Source organism: Erithacus rubecula (genome assembly GCF_903797595.1).
Source record: "Erithacus rubecula genome assembly, chromosome: 8".
Taxonomy (NCBI): Eukaryota; Metazoa; Chordata; class Aves; order Passeriformes; family Muscicapidae; genus Erithacus; species Erithacus rubecula.
Genome location: NC_136659.1, coordinates 5,564,307 through 5,587,791, shown reverse-complemented (window position 1 = coordinate 5,587,791; position 23,485 = coordinate 5,564,307). Strand labels below are relative to the sequence as shown.

General features: G+C 43.1%; 1 protein-coding gene across 5 annotated transcripts in view; it reads right to left on the bottom strand.

Moving 5' to 3' along the window:
• Positions 1-23,229, bottom strand: part of ADARB1 (adenosine deaminase RNA specific B1) — a 54,354-nt gene extending 31,125 nt beyond the window's left edge. The window contains exons 1-4 of one of the 5 annotated variants that reach the window (XM_079310732.1): positions 19,445-19,548; positions 19,260-19,367; positions 6,762-6,798; positions 1,325-1,399 (exon numbers count right to left, since the gene is read on the bottom strand). In XM_079310732.1, coding sequence (XP_079166858.1) covers positions 1,325-1,352 — 28 coding nt within the window. In that variant the 5' untranslated portion in view covers positions 1,353-1,399; positions 6,762-6,798; positions 19,260-19,367; positions 19,445-19,548. Of the gene's footprint in view, positions 1-1,324; positions 1,400-6,761; positions 6,799-19,259; positions 19,368-19,444; positions 19,550-20,087; positions 20,200-22,409; positions 22,429-23,069 lie in introns of those variants that run through there. The other 4 variants (XM_079310729.1, XM_079310730.1, XM_079310733.1 and 1 more) reach the window with 4 other exon arrangements.
• Between the last annotated feature and the right edge of the window lie 256 nt (positions 23,230-23,485).

The window sequence follows — 23,485 nt, the reverse complement described above, 5'->3', positions numbered from 1 at the left end:
TTCCCATATTAATGCACTAATACATAAAACCCAGCAGCAGACAAAAATTCAGTGTTTTTCTTAATTACACAGTTAAAGAATGCCCCTATAAAGAGACTGTATTTCTCCAGCTCAGGAAGGCACCTTCTATTCATGCTCAGCTATACCATTACTGAGAAAAGGGATGTTTTATCAAAAATATTATGAAAATTATCCAACTGCACTTTTTGAAGCTTCCATAGAGAAGCCACCTTTAGAAACAGTTAAAATACCAATCTGAAGTAACTTCTTAAATAACAAGGAAAAGAAAATTATACCAAGCATATTGCAGTTGAGTTCACTGTTTCACTAAAGAAAAAAAGATTCATTCTATTTCAGGTAATATTTTTCATTTTGCTGTTGAGGAGGGGGGAAGAATGTTTATTTTGGGTTTGATTGGTTTATTTTAACACTGTGATCTAACTTCCTCATTTCCCTCTAAAACTGTTCTGTAACTCCTCCAGACTGAACTGTTCCAAAGCCATTGCTGGGCTTTGTCACCTTTGCCAGATGCACTCTTTAGACACTGTCACTTGAGGGAAAAAGAAGCACATTTGTTATAACATAATGTACAATTATTTACAGTCAGGCACAGCACAGCAGCAACAGAACAATTCTCTGAGTCACAAAAACAAAAAAAAAAAAGATAGCTGAAAGGCAAATAACAGTAAAAATATTTTAGAATGGCTCAGTGAGAATACTTTTCTCATAAGTTATTGGATCTTAATTATACCCCAGATTTAACAGACCCACACACTTGGCTGCATCAAGTATTTATCAAGATCATCACTTTATTTGATTTTTTTTTTTGTGCTTTAAAATCACTTTAATAATTCAGTAGCTCAGGGTTGGGACAATCAGCATCTAAAGAGAATAATAATCCCATGTGAAACCTGCACAGAGCTCCTCCTTGGCTTTTACCTTTCTTCTTTTCTCCCTCCTTTACACTATACTCTTCAACTCCCCTTACATCTCACCCCTCATTCCTTACTGGCACTTAACCTCTGGCAGGGGCATTACTGATATTATCCCTCCCTTCTTCACTGCTGGTTCAAGACAGGGAAATATTTTGATTAGTCAGCTGCTGTAAGAAAAATATAAGGTATAAATACAGAAAGTATAACTAGATTAGCATATTTAAAACACTGTTAATGCAAAAGCTACAATTCACTCCTCTTTACTGCATTTTAAAGTATTTTCATTTCTACATCTTAAGCTCCTTTGCAGTCCCCTGTGCTTGGGAGAAAAAAAATTAATTTCAGAAACCATTACAGAGTTTATTACTATGCAAATAAACACATCTTACTCATGTTTTCTTCATCGTCTACATCCATTGTGAAATATCTTTGCTGGTTTCTTGGCAGGCGGAGATGGCTTCTGCCTGGAAAACAGGGAGGGGGATAGTTAAGCTTTAAGGCATCAATTTATTAGGTAAAATTTGAAATGTCCTTAAAAAGCAGCAGCCTGGGCCCTGGCTTGACATTGGGCTGTTGGGGTAAATCCTGACCCAAGATCCTTCCATGTCTGTTTAATACTGTAGTGCTCAAACCTCACCCCAGGTTTTGGACATGACTAATTTGGAAAGAAGGGGTTCACATTTTCCATTTCAAGAGAGGCTCCTGCCTTCCTTAGCAGACACCTGTCTTTCAATCCAAGACACTAATTAAAGTGTGAGCCAAGAAAAAGTACACTTTTAATCCTCTCCTGGTTTTAAAGTCTTTAATTACTTATAGTATTTTCAAAGATAGGAAGAAAATCAGAAGTTCTTAAAAAGCCAGAGGCCAACAGAACAGAATTTGCCTTTATTTTCACAGGAGACTGAGAAATTTTCAGGTAAATGTTAGCTATGGCAAGTACACAGCACATGAGGACTTAGAGATAACCTGCATTTCTTTTTTGAATATCGACTGCATGCAAAAAGGAGTTGTGAAAGACCTCTAGAGTTATCTTGGTTTATTCTCATTACTGAGAGAAAACCTAAACATGTCTTATAAGGGAAATTTAGTAGCTAAAAACACTTTACATTCAGCAAATGGCATATAAGCAAAAAATCCCATTAACCTGATATATGACACAGAACTATTAGGAAACAGTGTAAGTCAGAAAGCTGCAGTTTTGGAGAAGCTCTGTATTAGTTAAAAAGTCCTCTTCTTCCAAGTGAAAGCCAAGTGAAATAAAACACTGGGAAATGAATCTTGCTCAAAGTATTTCCAACAAACTGGATTTCTTACTAATCCAAAGTGCAAACACTGAAGTTGCACTTAGCAAAGAGACTCAAACCTCACCTGAAAACATTGACACCACCATCAGCACCCCTCCATCAGCTGCTTTGTTCCAGCATTTAAATGCAGTGAGTAAAGCCCTACCTCTCCTCTCAGATCTCTCCATCCTGCTGCCTTTCCAGTGCAGTCCAGCCATGCTGCAGAGGTTCCCCGTGCCCAGAGCCATGGCCTGATGTGATGCCATGCACCCTGTGCCACTTGTGCCACCCCCTCAGCCTCTCCCAAAGCAGCACCAATGTATCCCCAAAAGGAGGGTTATCCCTGAGCTTCCTCTACCCAGCCCCTGGAACTCTGGAGTGCACTGATGCAGTCCAGTGAACACAGATGAGTGAAGGATGCAGCTCACCCACTGCCAGAGGCACATGTGACAATTAACCCTTTGTCACACAAAAGGGGTAAGGAAGGACAGCTCTCTTAGAAGGACTGAATCAAAGACATTCTCACTGTGGAAAAGCACAATTTTATTTTGTTATGAATAAAGGATAATCAAACTCTTCAGTCTTGTAGCTCAGTAACAAGGAAATAAGCAAGGAAATATACAGCCTAGTGCATGAAACAGAACACTTTACCATCCTTTACCACTGTTTCTCATGTTCCCATTTCATACACTGCCTCAAAAGGCACAGAATGTATTTGAAAATAGCAGGAATACATAAATATGCCAATCTCAAATATACTTTAGTCACAGATTTTCCCCTACAAGGGTTTCTATCAGGCCTAACCAAGAGGCCTCCCATTGTCAACATTACCTATGTTATTTTCCAGCCTTTTCATAAACTAAAAAGTAACATGTGACATTATGGGATAATGTGGCATCATCCTGTTTCCCCATCTGAGTGACCAACAAACATCTGTTGATCCTGTAGATCCTAAAGATCATCAGCACAGGCTGAGGGTTGCAGCTGTCCTTTAATCCTGCCCTCAGATTAAATCCCACAGGACAAAAAAAGCACTTTCCAGCAGGGAATGCCTGCAGGGGCAAGTCTTCTTCAGTCTGTTACTACAGTGATGAGACTTCTCTGACCAGTCACCTCCAGCTGCTCTCAGACCTTTATTTCTCAGTACATCAGGAGCACAGCACTAGATGATGTCTGGTAGATGACTTACATGCACCATCATATTTTGACAAATATCCAGGCTGGCATTTTTTGAAAAAGATTGCCACTGGCATCTTGACTTCCAAGTATTTCACTAACTGCACCCAACATGCTTGAGCTGACCACTGGAACTGGGTTGATGTACTAACAAGGAGCTCTACCTGCTAGCACTCATTCCCCAGATTCCAGATAACAGCTTTTGTACCTCCAGATTGTGATGGAAAGCAGATACTGAGTGACTGTAATTATTTTTGTCTGAAGCCTAAGCACTAAAAGCTTCAAACTTCTCCACTTCAAAGGAGCTGAAGTTAACTTCAGCATCCATGTTATTAGACACTACTTCTCTGAGAAAGAAGGAGCAACAGGATCATTTTGAGTTGGCACAATTTAGAAAGAAGAACTAACCATGGAGGAACAAGCCATCAATGCAATAGTCATGCCACAGTCACATGCTCACCACCAAGAAGCTCAGGAGGAAATGAGTCCCACCTAAGAGCAACTTTCCAAACTAGTGCTGTGCCTACACAGCTTTGAAGAGACAGCAACACTGACAAAGAGAGAAAGAGAAAAAACACCCCTTAAGGGGATGAGAATTCATTTAGCATCTTTGAGAAAACAACACAGTTTGTAAAATGCAAAGAGCAGACTGTGCAGCTGCTGAGCTCTTTACCATAATTCCTTCAGCTGCTCAAATTTTACCACCTTTTTCTCAGCATGGCCAAGAAAGAGTTACATAACAATGTGTATTTCTCCTTTCTTCTGGGGGAAGAGTTAGCTATGTAAAGACAAAAGTGATTTTGCTTTTAATAATTACTTTAACTGCCCTAACCCATCAGAGATTTGATTCACAAAACATGGTGTAAAGACTGAAAAGAGACTTCAGATCACCTTTGTGGCTCTCCTCCCCAAAGCAGCTCCTAACTCCACCAACCTCTGCTCCCCAAGGCAGAGACTCTGGGGTATGACACTCAGGAAGGAGGTCTAAGACAAAGCCTTTGAAGGGTGACACTTCAAAGACAGAAAAAGGTGCCTAAAATCTGACTGTTGTCTAAAGAACGTATGCTTAGGAGAGAAACTTGGTGACCTCGTGTTGGTGTAATATTAGTTTTAGGAAATAAAAAATATCATATAACCAAATCATAGACCAATGGTTTGAGTCAGAAAGGACCTTAAAGCTCATCACTTTCCAGCCCTTGCCAGGGCAGGGTCACCTTCCATTAGACCAGCTTTCTCCAAGCTCTATTCAATCTGCTCTTGAACAATTCCAGTGATGGGGCAGCCACAGCTACTCTGGGCTCACCACCCTCCCAGAGAACAATTTCATTTTAACTAACTTAAATCTTTCCTCTTATAATTTAAAACTATTTACTCTTCTTTTATCACTATCTGTGCACATGAAAAGTCACTCCCCCTCTTTTTTGAAAGCCCCCTTTAGGTATTGGAAGGAAACCATGAGGTCTCCAAGAGCCTTGTCTTCTCTACTCCAGGCTGAACAACCCTATAATAACCAATCTGTAATATGCATGAAGTTAAATACTCAATATCCTTCAACATATTATAATGGCCACATAATTAGACAAAACCAGGTTGAAAACCAAGTGCAAGGAAGTAAATGCTGCACACAGAACAAAACTATGATATTCAGTGTTAATGTGTGTGCTGGAAGCAGTAAATCCCATCACATTTTGTATTTCACAGGTTTGACACCCACTGAGGCATCTAGGAGAAAAAGGGCTGCCTTCTCTCCAAAGAAAAAGCAGTTTCCAGGTGGAATTTGGGGCCTACCCATCTCCAATACTCCTATTTCACCTGCACCACTGAACCAGGAACAGAGAGACACTAAAAAACTGAAACATATCCCACCCAAATCCCAGAGGTAAACTAACCCAGGTGAGATCAGAAGCAAGACTGATGGAAAACTTCAGCATCTCCTCAGCTCTCCTCTCTGCCACCTTTGTTCAGTTGAAACAAAGCCACTCTATTTTTCCACAGATTTATGATAGATGGAGTTTTGTGATGAAGGATTTGTGAGCCCAAGTTAGAAACCCTGCAGCTGTGGCATTTCTAATCCCTTCCCATCAAAAGGGACATTCCCTGGCAGCAGGAGGCTCAAAGCCATGATGCAGCCCCTATTCTGCATATATATAACACATATATATATCTCACGTATCATATGATAAACTTTTAAATATATATCACATGAAAATCCCCATGCACCAAAACATCCTTGAAAACCTCATTTATTTATAGATTTGGTCCCTATTATCCACTTACTTTACATAATCTTTGAATAAATACTCATACACTGCATTTTGTAAGCACATTTAAATTTTTTTTTTTAATTTTTTGCTCCCACAAGCAAGTTGGGTATTTTTCAAGCACAAGGATAATATTACAGGCCAACAATAGTCTTCCTGTTAGTTTTGTGTACTCCAGCAAGAATGAATATAACTTAGCATCTGATATATACCTCATACTGGAGTTTACTGGTCAGCTTGGAGGTTATTCCTCAGGTGATTAAATCCATTCCAACAGCACCATCTGCTGTTACATGAATAATTGAAATTGCATCTATTGCTCCCTCCACCAAGATCCCAATTAAAGATCACTTAAGATGTTTGCAGGTTTATTCCTTTGTCTCTAACCTTCTCACCAGATTACTGTTAGGACTGAACATTTCATTTATAATGTTTTTTTTCTGAAGGACTCCTCAATTAACTATAACTGTCAGAAAAGTATTTGTGATGTTATTCAGAGAGAAAAACTAAGCAGCTTACACCTCCCAGTAACTAAAATTAATATTTTCAACATGATTTAAAAACATAACATACAGCTATCCAATGCTAAGGAAAATAATAGGTAATTCAAAGAAAAATCTAAAATAGTTTCAAAGGAGATTAAGAGACTCATATCTCAGATATGAAGTTATTTCATAAAAAGAAAAAAAAAAGTCGTAGAAGTAAACTGATGGCTGGGACTATGAGACAGACTTATTAATTTGGGCTTATTTCTCTTTTCCCACCAAAACCAGTTACTAAGCTTTGCTTACTGCAAACTCCCAAGTCCTACATGCCAGCTCTGACTATTTACTTTATTAAAATGTCTTGGATACAAATTTGCACCCAGAAGGGTAACTAAGCTTTTGTAGTATCAACTTGATAACCAATATCCTCTATTTTCAAATTGCTGATCTGATAATTGTGAAAGGATTTAGAACCCAAACATAAAAGTTGTAGATAAAACAAAGTACTAAATAAAGGTTCACATACATTACGATGAAGTCTCTCCTCCTCCCAGTTATGAGCCAAATGCATCAATCAGAAAACAGAATCCTGCTCCATGTTTGCAAATATTTTGTGCTTACCTTTTTAACTATGGGAGACACATGCTGATTCTGCAACCTGCAAGAAAAGAGGAAATCCAGTCAATTGCTTGTTTTTTAAAAAATTTGTGCATTACAAATAGCAACTCCTGACCTTAAAAGGGATAAATTTCTGATTCTCTAAAAATAAACAGTACATACTATAGATACACAGTGCCACAGCCAAGTCTTTTGTAACCCTAACAAAGATTGTTCTGGATACTGCTGATTGAAAAAAAAAAAAAAAAAAAAAGAAATCAAGACTCAAGGTGCTTAGTACTGGGGGTCAGAAGAAACATCCCCAAGGGACAAGCAGTCATGCAGTAGATCCCAATCTGCAATCTCTGCACCTTCTAGGAGAGAGGGTCAACAAAAATATGGTAAATAATAGTTTAAAACCAAAATAAACATCTAAGCTATCACAGCCAGTTTATACTGAAAGCAAATCCAGAGTTCTCATCTTGTTAGATGCTTTTTTTAAATTTAGATTTTCAGTTTGTAATTTTAGGGATTGGTTTTAATCCATATAACAGGCCCCTCATACAATAACCCCCTTTCCAAACACCACTTTGTTGATCCACTGACACCAGACTGCAAAAGAGGAAAATCCCTCCACCACCAGCAGTGGGGTGGAAAACAACAGGGTAAAAAACACATTCCCATTTTCAAGATCTCTTCTACTTCATACAATTTTATGATTCTGATTCTAAGGAGGATACAGGATAACAAGGATGCTGTGAGCAATTTTATTTCCACAAATAGGCACAGCTGTTGAATTAGGAACAGGCAGCTTTAACGTAACATAAAACCTCCCAGCTCTAAAAAAAATATTGATAGGGCCTTACCAGTGTGAAGATAAGACTATTCTAAAACAGTTCCAAAATCACAATCATACAGCCCACGAGAGGGTGCTGGTACCCTGCAGAAACCTTCACTGAATTCAAGTTACACAGAGCACAGCTACACAACATAACCCCTGCGGCTCATCTCTGGTCTTAAATTAGTTTGGTCAAAAAGGGATCTGACACAATATTTAAAGTCCATAAATTACCATACTGCATCCATTTGATGCCAGCTTTTTTTAAGACATTTCATTTTCCCAACACTTCATGGTGGCATTTTCCAACAAAAATTAAAAGATTAGTGTACATACTACATTCATCTTAGCATAAAGCAGGAAAAATTTCCAGGATACTGAGTTCAAAGCCCCAACCTAGTGTTCTCATATCCACAATCAAAACTTCCAAACTCTTGGAATATGTGCTATAAAATAGGTGTGATGTCAAAGTCCCATATTTGTGGCAACAACCACCAAAAACTTGTTTTAAAAACAAGATTTTGATAATTCTCTTCCTATGTGAGCATCTGCCTGTGTAAAAGTCACTTGGGGAATGTGAGAAAGAGATGCCTTCAACCAAGACTTTGCTCCTGATCCCAGAAAACAACAATGTGAGGCTCCAGCAAATGTTTGATGAGTTTAAGAAGTGTTTGGACAATGCTCTCAGCACATGGTGGGACTCTTGAGGTGTCCTGTGCAGGGCCAGGAGTCAGACTCCATGGTCCTCATGGGTCCCTTACAAGCCAGGATATTCTGTGATTGTGACATCTTCTTCCATACACCAAGCCATGAGTCTTTGCCACTAACTATAAATGCAGTTCAACAGCACAGCTACAAACTGAGTTTTCCTCTGAAAACATTTTCCATCTATATACGAAGAAACGATTTGACATCTATGATGTACTTACTTCACTTCATCAGCCTGAATTAACAAAATAGTCTAAATCCAACCAACAGTCCCTAAAGCCCTTTTGTACTGCTCATCTAGAATTCTAAAGTAAATTAAGAAAGACTAGCAACTGAGCACCACAATAGAAAAAAAAGTTTAGGGAAAAAAAGGACACATTGCAATTGGAAAAAGAAGCACAGTTTATACATGATACAAGCTGTCAAATGCTTCTCCTTCCCTTGATATAAAACAAAGTCCTTTTGAACTTACAGTTATTTTTTATATACAAGACACTGAAACAAAGTTCACTGACACTTCAAAAGCTATGAAAATTCAGCAGCTATTAAGCAACAGAAATCCATGGGAAAAAAAAAAAAAGAAAGCTACTTCATCAAGTAATATCCAAGCTTTTACTGCAGGAATTAGACAAAAGCATACTATCATCAAAGCAAACTCCTATGTTTGAAAAATTATATTCATTGGTGTTCTGGTACATTTGGCATCCTAAAACCTCAATACAAAATTTTGATATTGAAACAATATTATTACAAAGCCAAAGTTTTAATGCCACTCCTCTTTTTACAGGACTGTCCCATATGTAAGAGCAGTTAACTTAGAAGAGAACGTAATTAAACCAAAGGAATTATTAACATGAGCAAAATCACCATAAATGTATTCAGGGAGGCTTAGGCTTTAATCTTGTTGTTGATGATTTCACTATTGCTAGTGTTTAAATATTTACATTACTCAATTTAACTGCTTTAAACATTAGTCAAACTGAAAAAGTTCAACAGTGTAGCCTCCAGACTAAGCAGCAGCTTTTAAAAGGCAACAGAATTTAAGAAATCAGTTGCAATTTCTCTGTACAGTATGAGTAGGTTTTAGACAGCAGCTAAAAAAAGAAAAATAAGTTATTTTTTCCTCAGACAAATTGTGGACAAGAATTTAGGCTACAGGAGCAGCAGAGAAAAGACAACCCACCCATCCCACCACAGTGACCAATTCTGACACTGAAGATGCCCCACTTTGGAGCAGATGCTGCAGCACCAACTGATGAAACTGCTAAAAGCTCTTCTCAATGCTACAGTGATCAACCAGGGTTTTCAGCTTAACACATTAAAAAAATACCTGCAAAACCTCCTTCAAGCTTGTTCTACATACGTGCAGCACCTACTAGAGGAATGCAAATCTTTCTTCCTTTGAACAGCAGTGATATTTTCCAGCCTGCACAACAAGGCAGACTTGATTATTTTCAGTCTTACTCCCACCATAGGGCAAAGATTAGATGCATGTGAACACTTAGTACTTGGCATTAGTCTTCAGAAAAAATGCCTCAGAAATCAATGTTTAATAAAAGATGCCAAATAACTATCACTCAGTTTTACTGTGTTCAAACCCATGAGATTATGTCGTGCACTAAAGGACGTATGAGTGTCTTCTCTGGCTGTTACCATGGGAAGTCCCTCTCCACAGTCCTTAAATAAAGTTTATTGTTTCAGGAGTGCCAGAACAAGGCACTTTATTCCCAGACCTTTTAAAGACATGTTGGGATGGCTGTGCCACTGCCTCCAGCCTCCTGGTGTAACAAGAGATTGCTGACAAAGCTGGGAGACAGAGTGGGAATTAGCAAGGCTGGGAGGAAATGTGCATACCAAGCCATGCCTGCTGTGATACACCCTTCACTGGGAGCTCCCAGACCATGTCTACAGCCTCAAGAACCAATGTGATTTACTCCTGGATTTAAAAGCAGAACAGAGAGGCCAAGGGTTACCTCTCAGCATCTCTTCTTCACTCAAGTCCTCAGCTGAAGTCTTTCTCCAGCTCTCCTGGAGCCCCTTCAGGCACTGGAAGGGTCTCTAAGGTGTCCCTGCATGCTTCTCTCCTCCAGGTGAACACCCCCAGCTCACCCAGCCTGTCACCAGAACAGAGAGGCTCCAGCCCTTGGAGCATCTTCAAGGTCTCCCCTGGACCCACTCCAACAGGCCATTGTCCTTCTTGTGCTGAGGACCCCAAACTTGGATACAGTACTCCAGGTGGAGTCCCACAAAGGCAGAGAGGGAATTTTGGGCTTATGCTCTGACTCCCAACACCAACCATCCTCCATCAGCCTGCAGCTCACCAACAGCCTCCCCCATGAGAGATACAGCACAAACTGCATCTGCTGTGCACAAAATGCCAGAAAGAACAAACTACACCAGAGGGGAAAAAAAAAAAAAAATCAGTGATTGCATGAGTGCATCCAAAGCCAGGGCACCCACCAACAGCCTTTTTACCAGGCTTAATATTATTTTCAAAATATATGTTATGCATAACTTGCACTGTACAGGAACTCCACGCACAGAAAAGTTAAAAGACTGTGAGAAAAACCTGAATCATGCTGTTTTCCCAACAAAGGACTGGGTTAGCTGGAAAACACGTTTCCAGGTCAGTTGTTTTCTTGCTGCTTCTCTATGGATACTAATTTTGTGCTCTGGGCAGAGCTGGAGACTGTAGAGGAGCAATGCAGGGATGGGACTAGACCACAGCAAGGACTCTGGGCACATGGTGGCTCTCACCCCACCACATCACACAAGGAAAAGACACCAAGTGCAGCAGGGAGCCAACAAATCACTGGCAGCATCTTAAACTGAGTTTTCTTCTCCACAGAGGCTCACTCTGAGGCTGTCCAAGAGAGGGAGATGGCAGCAGCAGCAAGCTAAACTAGAAACACCTCACATTTGTGACTCAAGTCTCACTGACAGTCTGCATTTCCATAGTGGAGACTTCCAGGATTTTGACATCTGTCTCATCCCAGAAATGTTTTAGGAAGAGAAAGTTACTGGACTTCTAAGAATATGAAAGTGTTACATTTCACTTTTACAGTCACATTTCTGCTTTTCTCTTACTAAAATATGAGCAGATTTGAACAACTTCATGCTAACTTTTGCTAATTTTTGATGCACCTAGATTTGCTGCCAGTCTTCTGAGATCCTGGAAGCCTTCCTCAGGATCTGGCATGCAACTGGCTGTCAGGGATATATTTCTAACAAAAGAGTGACTTTTCCAGAGCAGTTTCTTGAGTTATTAAACATCAAGTTATTCTGTGTTAAAGGGAAAAAGAAATAAAGAAAAACAAACAAAACCCACCACCAGCCACACTTATGGTGTAAAATCTGAGTGCCATCACCACTCGGGTGTGTGGGCAGAGTGTTTGCCATCAGAGAATATTAGACATTTTTCAGCCACGATGTGCAGAAACAGGACTTACCACCTTCATCTTCAAGAAACTGTAATTAAAGAAGAAGAATAAATAAGGGATGAAAGTTCCAGATCATCCCAGACTGGTTTGGGTTGGAAGGGACCTTAAAGCTCATCTTATTCCAAATCCTGCCACGGGCAGGGTCACCTTCAACTATCCCAGGCTGCTCCAAGCCCTGTCCAACTTGCCCTTGGACACATCCAGGGATAAGACAGCCACAGCTGCTTTGTGCAACCTGTGCACACATGACCCTGCCCAACTTTGCTACCTCTTGCAAATCATCATCATGTCAAATCAGAAGGCAAACAGAGAAGGATTACAGGGTGATAGATGGCACAGGGAGCTTGAGAGAAGTACCCCAAAGAGCTGGTCAGTCTAGAAAAACAGAGTCTGACTGTACAAATACAGGGGGAAAGGGAAAAAGGGAAACAATTATCAGTCCTGGAAGGGAGCACTGTACAGAATGAAAAGCAAGAAACTGCCTATGCTTTTCAGGTAGAATTGATACTTGCTGCAAATGCTGGCAGAGCAAGTACACTGGATAAGCCCCAAGCACATCTACTCTTCCACAGCCTTCCAGAAAGCATATCCCAGGAGAAGGGCAGAGCTGCCAGCCTTCCATGTGTGCCACAGGCAGGCAGCAGCCAGGCAGCACCCACCAGCAAGCAGCCACGAGCTGCTGAGGAAAGATGAAAAATCCAAGAGACACCAGCCTTCACCTGGGACATGGGAACCTGCCTGTGATTTGCTGGAGACCAGAGAGTTGTGCCTTTGCTGCTCATTTGTATTTCCACTAAAAGCAAAAGTGGACCCACCCAAGATGCCTGATGCCTCCTCCCCATCTCACACACATAGCTGGGCCACCACCACATCCTTCCTCTGCTTCTGCTGCTCCAACACCTGTAATAACACAGGAAAAGGTGCAAGAATGATGCCACCAGAGGTCCCCAAGATTCTCAAACAGCAGCAGGTTACCAAAGACACCAGCATTGCTACTACACAGACTGTGCTGTACCTGCTCCAGGTGAGGGGATGGAAAACCAACACAGAGGAGCAAATAACTCAAAACATGACATTTCCTTCAGGTTCAGGACAACAAAACCACAGACAGAAAGAGCCATTTAATGCCATCAAGAATACTTAAGAGATCTCAGCCACAGAAGCAGAATCTATCAGTTCACATGCCAAAAAAACTCCCTGTTGAGTGGAATTTGGATTATGAACCTACTTTAGTGACCTTTTACTGTAGTTATTTTTAGACTGAAGATTTTATTCTGGACAAAGTACTGAAGATAAAATATACATATGGATGTATTTTTAATATATGCACATAGAGCATGCATTTTCTGAGAAGTAAAGCAGCAGCTACTGATTCAGAAATATAGGGAGTTGGCTGTTCTTTCAAGGATAACCTATGCACTGTGAACATGCAATGTACAAGAAACCAAGATTTAGCTCTGGGAGGTGAAATCCTCCAAAAGGAATATCAGCAGCCCCCTAAGATAGATCCAAAAGTCATTTATTCAAAATTACCTCACTGTACACACATTAAAGTAGTATTCACTAGCAATCTGCCAGGACAATTGCTGGAACAAGTAGTGTTAGTATGCATTTAAGTACTGCTGGATGTAAAAATACCCATTAATACAATTTTTATATTATATTGTATTTTTCCAACTTATGTCCAGTTTGGACTACAGCAACATACTGAACCAAGGCAAAAAAGCATTAGAAGACAGCAAGGAATGTCTGTGACCCAGGGAGATGCACAAATGGCCAAGCTAATGCCATAAATAATGCTGAGGAGCTCTGCTACACTGAAAGCTACCAGAAGAAAAATTCCTTTCCCCACTTTCTACCACAGCACTCTAAAAGCTATGACCTTCAAAATGTTGGCTATTTTCCTTTAGCTTTAAAAGCAGCCTGCTTCAGCTAAGCTGTCCTACAGATCAGGTGATACTCTGGCAAGAGAGTAACAGTCAATAGCCATATTCCTCAACAGAGCTTTTATTATCATAATCAAATGTTGTACTTCTAGTTCCTTCCATATTCACTGAAAGCCATCAAGAGCAGTTACTCAGACAATGTTCTCACAGCTATTGGGGAACCTCACTTAAGTCTGGAAAGCACACTTTAAAAGAAAACAAATCTACTGAACAAAGGACTTAGGAAAGAACATATTGAAAGGAGAATAAGCCACAGCTCTTCTTGGGGCTGTCCTGTGCAGGGCCAGGAGTTGGACTCAATAATTCTTGTGGGTCCCTTCCAACACTGGCTATTCTATGAACCCTGAAGCTGGAAAAGGTTTCTGCTGAAAGCCAGCAAGGGCATCACAGCTGCTGAGAGAAGCTGTGGCACCTGGGCTGGGCAAACTGGCCCCAAAAGTGTTGTGGCCCACCTTCAGCTGAGCTGCTGAATGAAACCCGACTGAAGCCTGCATGAAGAGCTATCTGAGGAAAAGCACACGAGGAGGCCAAAGGAGATGGAAAATAAGCAGTGGGATTAAGAATACTATCCAGCAGAGCTGGGTATTATCTGGGCTGCAAAAAAAAAAAAAAAAAGGCAGCTAGTCATCATGATCTGAAACAGAGTGATGAGAGAAAGAAAAGTACAGAGTTACAGGAGCACAGGATATATTTATTTAAGTCATTTATGTATATATCTATAATATATACTAATACGCTAAAAGTACAGAGTTACAGGAACAGGAGTTGTATTTAAATTGAAATTGTTTTTATATATATATATATATATATAACATATACTAACATTTAGGAATCTATAAAACATAGTGTCTATAGTGCTTTATGTGACTGGGAAGTGCCAGGACAGGAGGCAGGAGCAGCCTCCCTCCCTCCCTCCCTCCCTGCCGGCAGCAGCAAGCACCCGCAGCCCGGCGGGCCCGGCCCCGCTCGGTACCACGGAGAGCTCCCTCCCTCTCTCCTCAAATGGAAAACCCAAGGGTTGCTACCGAACAATCCTCCTCCCTTCCATCACTGAAAAAAACCAACAAACAGACTGTATCTGAGGAATTTGTACACAGAAAAGGTTCTCTTGACAGCACAGGAGTTACATACATGACAAATGATGCTGCTGTTCAAAAATATGAATAAATTACCATCTTGGCAATAAACACAAGCCAAAGATCAAAAGAAGTATTTCATTTTCAGGCAAGTTCATTCAAAGACCATACTAATAGTGAACCTGATTCCTTTAGGAACTCAGGAGCAGCAGAAGGAAAAGCATTTAAGAAGATTAGGTTAATACTATATTTAAACATATGTAAGGACAGTGAATGAAATAGTGATTATTCACTCACTTAATTCAAGAAAAACAACCACTTACTAAGAATAGTTTTCAGGGGATAAGAGAAGATAAACTAGGCTGCACCAGAGAAAAAACAACCTAACAGAGCTACAGCAGTACTCACTATCCCTCATTGTCCGTATTTGTCAGCACTGAGGTCTGGGGAAATCAACTTTGATATAACAGCATAAAACAAGAACAAACTACTTAAAGGTTTCCAGACTAACACACCCTTTCCACTAGTTGGAAAGCTTTCCCAACTCATTATCATCCTTGTGGAAAACAACAGAGTTGTATTTAACATAACAGATTTTTGCAAGAGTTTCAAAGACGCGAGAATAAACAGATTTTGCTGATGTGATGGAAGGACCTGACAGTCCTTGTGAAATAGAGGGGGGGGGGCTACTGGGCTTGAGCTCCCACCAGTTAAAGTATGTATGCTAGATTATGGAGTGAAGACAGGATTTTCTCCACTTTCACAAAAGCTTTTCCTGGGAGACTCCACCCTTTCAGCAGTACTTTGCCAAAAGCACAGGCACACATTCCTAAACAGACCTTGCTGCTTTCGCTTGCATCAGCTCTGCTTTTCTGTCTCATGTTCTTGAGAGCTGCTAATTCGGTGGAGGGTCCCGATTTAGCTTCTGATTAATCAATCCTTGAGCACTCATTAGCGACAGAAGCACAATCCAATCACAAACTTAGAGGCAGTGGACATGCCCCTAGAGCCCATCTCTGCACTCACCCTCCTCCAAAGGGAGCCTGTGCAAGCTCTCCCTCCCCAAGCACAGAGGTGGAGACATGCAGGATTGTCACAGAATCATGGAATCATCCACTCTGGAAAAGACCCAGAAGACCAGTGAGTCTAACCACTAAACTGTGTCCCTATGTGCCACATCTACACATTTGTGCAGACTCAGAAGCATGTTCCCAACTCCAAATAAAACACTGGCATACACACCATACCCACAACTGCCAGAATCACTGGTTTGAATTAAGCATTAATTTCCAGCTCCTTTTTGTTATCAAAACACAGCATCACATGACAGCATTATCTGCATCAAACTGCACAACACCACTTGGCATTGGGGAGCAGCGGGAGACAAAAAGCATCTGTTAAAAATATCACTACAAGGTGGCCTGTAAAATACACATTAAATCCCAGGAAAGCCTATCTGCCCTCAGCACAGAAAGGATAGCTTTGCTGGCTGTAAAAGTGCTTCTAACCAAGAGAGGGGTTACAGCCCCAGAGAAGATATCAAAGCAACCATGGCTGAGAAAATGCAAGCATCATGCCACACAGCTGCTCTGAAAAGCTTACAGGTAAAAAAAAAAAAACAGGAATATGCTCTAGTTCAGCTGGAAAAGATGACTCTGGTGTAACACAGAATAATGACTCTGAAGTTGCCTGTGGCTCCACACCTGTGAACAACTCCCAGACTTTGTGCAGACTCCACAGGCAATAGGTCCAAGGGGCTGCAAATCTGCAAGGAGTCAGCATCCAAAAGGTGCCGTTCAATCAGCTGACAAGGTTTTGCTACCAAAACTACCCAAATTTAAGGGAGAAAAACACTATTTACCTTCCAAATTCAGAAGCTATCATGAAGGAGATCTCTCCCTACCTAATACACCCTGGTAATTTCCATACTGTGGAAAACACCCGTGCTACAAAGTGCCTTCCAGGTGTAAACTTGACCGAGGGCTATGAGGGTTATAAAAGTGAGCAACCATCCAACAAAAGAGAAGTTATCTCCTCCTCCTTTGATCTCCCAGTGTGAGCTACTTGTGCATGTCAAGAGCAAGCTTTAAAACAGGGGCAGTGTAGGAGGGATATAACCCTGGTTCCCTCACAGAGCCAGCTTTATTACAAGTCTCTCCCAAACAAAGCACAGTTCAGCCATCAGCTTATATTAATTCCTCTCATTTTTCAGATATTTAAATATACCAGCACTAATACTTTACCTTTAGCTGTGAAAAACATGGCAACTCTAAAGCCAAAAGCAACATTAAAATATGTTATCTTAGTCTGGTTTTGATCAGAATGAATTTTTTTCTTCCTATCCTGTGGACTACACTAAGTTTCCATCATCTATTGGGCTGTTCTCTTCCCTTAAACCAAGCCTACACCAAGAGAAGTTTACCTTCAGTATTCCTCCAAGTCCCTGGTAATTTCTGCTGTATAAATTTCATGATCTATGGTCCAAACCTTGGTGTTTATATTAACCTTAACTGGAGTCTTCCACTAGAGTTGGCCACACTTATTTTCCAACTAACCTGTAAATTTTATTAATGAAGACAGAGCTAATCACACTTTTTAATTAAAGATCCTACTATGCTCTTACTGGGACCCATCTAAAGAGTTTTAGAGTTATTTTATTATGTGCTCAGTATTTAAAGTGAAAAATTAAAACACTTTACATACAGAATGGCCTCTGAAAACAGGGTTTTATAAAATCTGCATCTAAAGAAAGGAGTCAAAGGTATTTTTCCCCTCTAATTGTTTTCCAGCAGACCATGCAGAAATATTAGAGCATAAGTAAACAAGGAAAAAGGCAGTGAAAGCTTAAACTTAAAAAGGCTCATGTGCCAATAAAGTTGAAGAGCTGAGTAAACCAATCTAAATCAAAATGAACCTTATTTCAGCAGAAGCCCTTCAGAATGGCAGAGGTAAGTATCAACTATCTCTGCAAATCTCAAAACCTACACAGACTAAACAGAAAAAAAAATACTCCTAGTTGAGGCTGCCTCACAATTCCTATGTAAAAACTTCATATTCACATTACATGTGACAAGTGAAAGAAATTAGTGTTTAGTGTATATGCTTTTTCTCTTTTTGATCAAATTTTAAACTCATCTCTTCGGAGCTAATATGACAAATTAACAGCACAAAGGAGGAACCACTGGTAAACTGAGTCTGGAACAAAACAAACTGACACTGGTATAGTAGTCACACATAATTTTACTCAAGACCCATCATAAAATTGTTTACACGACTTAAAAGTTTCAATATAACAAAAGCACCAGGCAGTAATCACAAAGTACCTTCTGCCATGCAGCACCAAACTCACCCTCAACTGAGGATGATTTCTACTTTAAATTCAAAATGTGGTATATTCCTCACATGTTTTCTCCAAATGAGGATACTCAGGACTCATCTTACCTAGGTCAAAGAACTCCATTCTGTTTAAATCCCTTTAAAATTAAGTAAACCCAAAAACTCCTTTGCAATCTGCTGAGCAGCGCTTCCTTTTGCATCTCTGCCAAAAGCACTCTGGACGGAAAAATTCTGACCCCGGTGCTTTCCTACACCTATAAAAAGACATTATTCCAAACAACTGCAAGAGCCTTAATAGGGAAATTCAAAATCTTCACTCCTCTCCCCGGTGCTTCAGCCCCCAGGGGCAGGGTGAGGGACTGTACCCAAACCCTTTGTTTCCTTTCTTTGCCATCTATGATGATGCAAGATCACTCATCACCACTTTCACAAAGGAAAACAAGGGGTACTTAGGAAAATAAGGACCTACCTTTTACTGGAATGAATTACAAAATTTGATTTCCTGTCTGTCTCACAACCACAGAGCTCTGCTGATGTCCAACAGCATCTACACTCCAGCAACAGCTTTTCTTTCAGCAGAGCACTCACCTGAGATTTCCTCCCTCACAGATTTTTGGGCTCATACAACTTGTCAGTATTTACCTGTGACATCCACTTTCTTGCCAAATCTGATGGAATTCTCAAGTACTGACCAGTTTCGTTCAAGGGCTCTGATTCTGTGATGCCAGGCAAAGGGAAATGGAGCTTAGAAGCACAGGAAGAGGGCCAGAGTTCCCAATAAAGACATTTTTATGAAGTAATCCTGAGTTAGAAGTACAGACAGCTCTCCTCACTTCAAGAAACAGAACCACAAAGAGACCCAACCCTGGAGCATATCAGGGAAGATATTTCTCCAAAAGAAAAACCAAGCACCCTTCCTTTTCAAGCACATAAATCTTACAAAGTAATTTAAAAAATACGTAAGTTAAAATAAAATGTAAAGAAACAACACAACCCACAAAGACAAAACCGTAATACTGTACAAGGGAGAAGCTTCTTGCCTCAGAGCTCCCTGACACTTCCACAGATGCTCAGTATCACACAGAAGAAAAGCTCAGTAACTACCAACTTCCACCAACACACAGAACCAAGGAAAGCAGCCCGGCATTCCCAATCCCCCCCAAGCAGGTGATACTCACAGGAGACAGCTCTGGAATGAGCTACAGGCACACCCTGGCTGTGCATTCAGGGGACAGCACTGAGTCACAGCCCCGGGCAGCCAGCACTGACTCAGCCCTGTGCTCCTGCTGGGAACAAGCTCAAGGTAACCCCGGCAGCGTTTCTGAAGGTGATGAATTCCCTTGGCTTGGGGACAGACACACACCACAGCTGACCCGGAGGCACAGAAGAGAAAAAGATCCCAAATCCCTTTGCAAACAGACATTCTAAAGAGGATGACTGTACTGAGCATCCCTGAGCTCCCACAGTAATAGCAGTTACATGGATTTCTTTGGGGTTTTTTAAATCTTAATTATTACTTAACTGCACACACGTGCTGCTGCTTTGGTCAGCTACAGCCCCAAATACTCACATCTGGCTCCTGCTAGCTCCCAGAGCCTGCTGATGACCTCTTTACGGACTTAAATTGCAAAAACAACTATTTCTCATACCTACCATACGAAAAACATTCACTGAAAGGATTTTAAAAATGTTAAGCAGCAGGAAAGAGGAAAAAAAACAGCCACACTGTCTCCAAACAGGAAAGAAACTTTTGCTTTAAAATGCCATTTCACTTGCTTACATAATCATTTCACCAAGGTTGTTTTTTTTCTCCTTTTTTTTTTTTTTTGGTCAGGCAGCATTTCTACTATAAAGGTATTTCCTTTAAAACCAAGATACATAAATAACAGCATCCATTGATAAATACAGCTCAAATGCACAGTTTCAATCTTCAGTTCTTAAATATAAGCTGAAATCCACACTGCACCAGCTGGATGGCCTGAGTTTCAAACGTGCCAAGCACCTACTGGTTTCAGAAGCTGCAGAAACAGAAAGAGCTCTGGTTTCTCTTCATCAGACCAGATATTCTCATATCCAAGCACAGACCCTCGGGGTCCTGCACTGCCATGGTTTCAAACACAAGAGGCATCAGCCTAACAAGGCACTCACTGCAAACACCTGGAGACAACATTTCAGCCTCACCTGAAACCACCCTGGCACCAACACACAACCCAGCCCTTGCAGCAAGGGAAACATTCCCCACTTGAAGCACAAACACCACTGCCATCCCCAAAAACCTCCTCAAGTCCCAGGTGACACCTCAACAACACTGACTGCTGAGAGGGCACGTTACACTCGTGGTCTGTCTCTCATCATCCCGTTTAGCAGGAACCCCGTGTTTCCATGCAAAATCTCTGACTGGGAACAACTACAGGCAGCAGTCTGGGGTTTGCCAAGTGCAGGCATGACTTTGTTAGGGAGTAGCAGAGCCTCAACTGGTCCCAGTCCCAAACTGTCTGAGCTAGTAAGCCCAGCTATTCAGGTTTTACTCACTTAAACCAAAACATGGGCTGCTTTTAAAAGAGAAAAAAAAAAATCCCATTTAGTTATAATAAAAGCTCTCCAGAAAACCTTAGTGTCCAGAGGCTTGCTGGAACTGCATTTCCATTCCCCAAACACATACAGCCCACAAAAGGGCACTAAACTTCCAACTAAGCAGATAAATCTGGCTAAGTGGGGGCAATACCAAAGTGGGTTGGGGTCTCTGAGCACAGTGTGATCAAAGCTAAGAGACACTCCTGTTTCAAACACTGAGCACAATGACCTCTCTGGTACTCTCCCAGAAAACAAGTGCTCAGAGAGCAAGCACTCCTCCTGCTGAAAAAGTTGGCTATTTTTTCTCCCTCTAGCTGAGGAGCCAGTGCTTTTGAACATCAGCAACAAAAAAAAAGCCTCAGCCAGCAAGCTGGCTGCTGAAAACAAACTCCAAACAGCATGTGCACAATGCTCAAGCGTCATGCTCTGATAAACCACACAGCAAAACATGAGAAAATTCCTTGTGCCATCTTCAGCCCTCACTCCTGAAAGCAAGAACACTCACACAGCTGCACCCTGGGACACAGGGGGAAGGCATCCCAGGAAGGACCAGCACTACCAGGATCACATCCAAGCTGCTCTGTCCCTTTCTCACTGAGAACTGCAGACTTGGAGCACAGATAAACAGGGCTTTGTGCAGAATTCCCAGAGGGCAGTGCCTCAGAGCAGAACCCATTGCTAGCCATCTCCACATGAGCATGGATTTCATGGAAAAACCAGGAGTGCCCAACCTTGGGCACTCAGAGGAGCAGTGGGAAGTTTTCTGTGCAGCCGTGCCAGCCCTGATGAGTGAGGGTTACTGAGCCTTGCCTCTGGTCAGTGCACACAATTACACAGTGTAAGGGCCAAGAAACATAGTTCACTGCAGAAGAAAAAAAAAAAAAAAGAGACTTAAGATTTGGCAAAACCCCCAAAGGCGTCTATCTCGGACATCCCAAAAGTAACAACAGCCCTTCAAGATATGACTTGTTTATACTACGAGGCTCATTACACAAGGCCTGCCTATTTTTAGGGGTAGATTTCGCTACAAGTGAGTGCTAGATAAACCCAAACAATTATTTTAAAAGGGTATTCCATCACTAATTATTCTAAACATCTTGTGTATCCCGAAAGGTTGGCCTGCTGCCACTCTCCAGCATTAAAACAGCTCAGAGAACAACACTACAACTTCACTCTCAGGAGTGACAGTGTATCTCACACCAAGTAGAGTGCCTGGGAGATCCCAACAGCTCCAGGAAGCTCACCACCACTTGGATAAAACAAAAAAACAGTTAAGAAATGAGATCCTAATATTGTTTATGCTAAAAAAAAAAAAAGCAACAACAAACATGAAGTTGGTTTTTCATCTACATACAACCAAAAAAAGTAGATAAAAATTTTAAAAGAATAAAAAGAAAGAAAAGAAAATAAAAAGAAAAATAAGAAAAGAAGCCCAGGCCAAGGACCAGCATGGCCGATGGTGGCTCATCCATCAGTTCTGTGTGCAGAGTCCTGAATGCCCTGCAGACCCTCTGTGCATGACCAGCATTTCCCTCGCCCGGGTCCTGAAAGGTCCAAGGTGCACACGGGCAGAGAGAGAGAGTGGCCCAGGCCAGCGGTGCCCCCCGGTGACCAGACAGGCGCCCTTCGGAAGCCTTTTATTTCTGCTATTTAAAGCAAACCAGACTTTTAAAAGCACAACAGATCTCACGGCCGCAGTTTTGCTCCAGCACAGCACAAACCCAACCAAACCCCAAAGGAACGAGGAAACCCACCGGGGGCCACCGCAACAGATGGCGAAGTGCCCTGGCGGGGTTATCCAGCCGGGAAGGGAAGGCGCTGGGATGTGCGGCCGCGTTTCACGCCCGAGCTGCTCTCCAAGGACGCGCCGCCTCCCCTCTGCAGAGGGCGGGCGGCGGTGCCGGGGGCGGCCGGACCCGGCGACGCCGGAGGAGCGCGGCGGCGGCCCGGGGAAGCGGGACAAGGGCAGAGCCGCCCCCCGCCGCAGCGGTGCCGGGCACAGCGGGCTCTCCGCTCCCCGCGGCCCCGGGCGGGAGCCGTGAGGGGCGGCAGGCGCCGTGCGGGGCGGCCGGTCCCGCCGGGGAGTTGCCCCGGGTCGGGCGGCCGTGGCCAAACGTCCCGTGGTACCCGCGGTACCGCCACCCCGTCAAAGAGCCCTGACGCCGCCGCCGCGGCCCCTGCCCGGGCGAGCCCTCCCGGGCGCCCGCCCCCGCCGGGAACGGCCGGGCCCCGCTCCGCGCCGCACTGCGCCCCCGCACCGGCACCTCCGCCGCGGCCCGGCCCCCGCCGCCCTCAACAGGTGCGGGGCGGCCGGGCCGGGCCGGCCGCCACCGGCAACGGCACCTGCCGCCGCGTCAGGACCTGGACAGGTCCCGCGGGGCGCTGCCGCCGCCGCCGCCGCAGCCCGAGCTCACCTCCGGCCGCGCCGCTGCCCGGGCCCCGCCGCCGCCGCTCGGCCATGCGCGGTCCCGGCCGAGCCCCGCGGCGGCCCCGCTGCGCCGCCGCCGCCGCGGCTCCGTGCGCGCGCCGCCGCCGCCGACGTGCAGGCCGCGCCGGGCCCGCCAGCGGCGCGAGCCCCGCGCGCGCGGGGGCGGGACCGCGGGCGGCTCCGTGCGCTCCCATTGGCGAGGCTGGGAGCGAGCGGGGATGGCAACGGGCAGCGAGGGGCGGGGCCGGGCGCGGGGAGTAGCGGCGCTGATTGGCCGGGCGGGAGGGCGGGGCCGGTCCGGGGGCGGGGCCGCGCTGTGCACGGGCCGCGCTCCTTCTCCCCCCGCGCCCTCAGTCCGGCCCCGGCCAGATCCACACCGCACCCCACACACACCGCACCCCT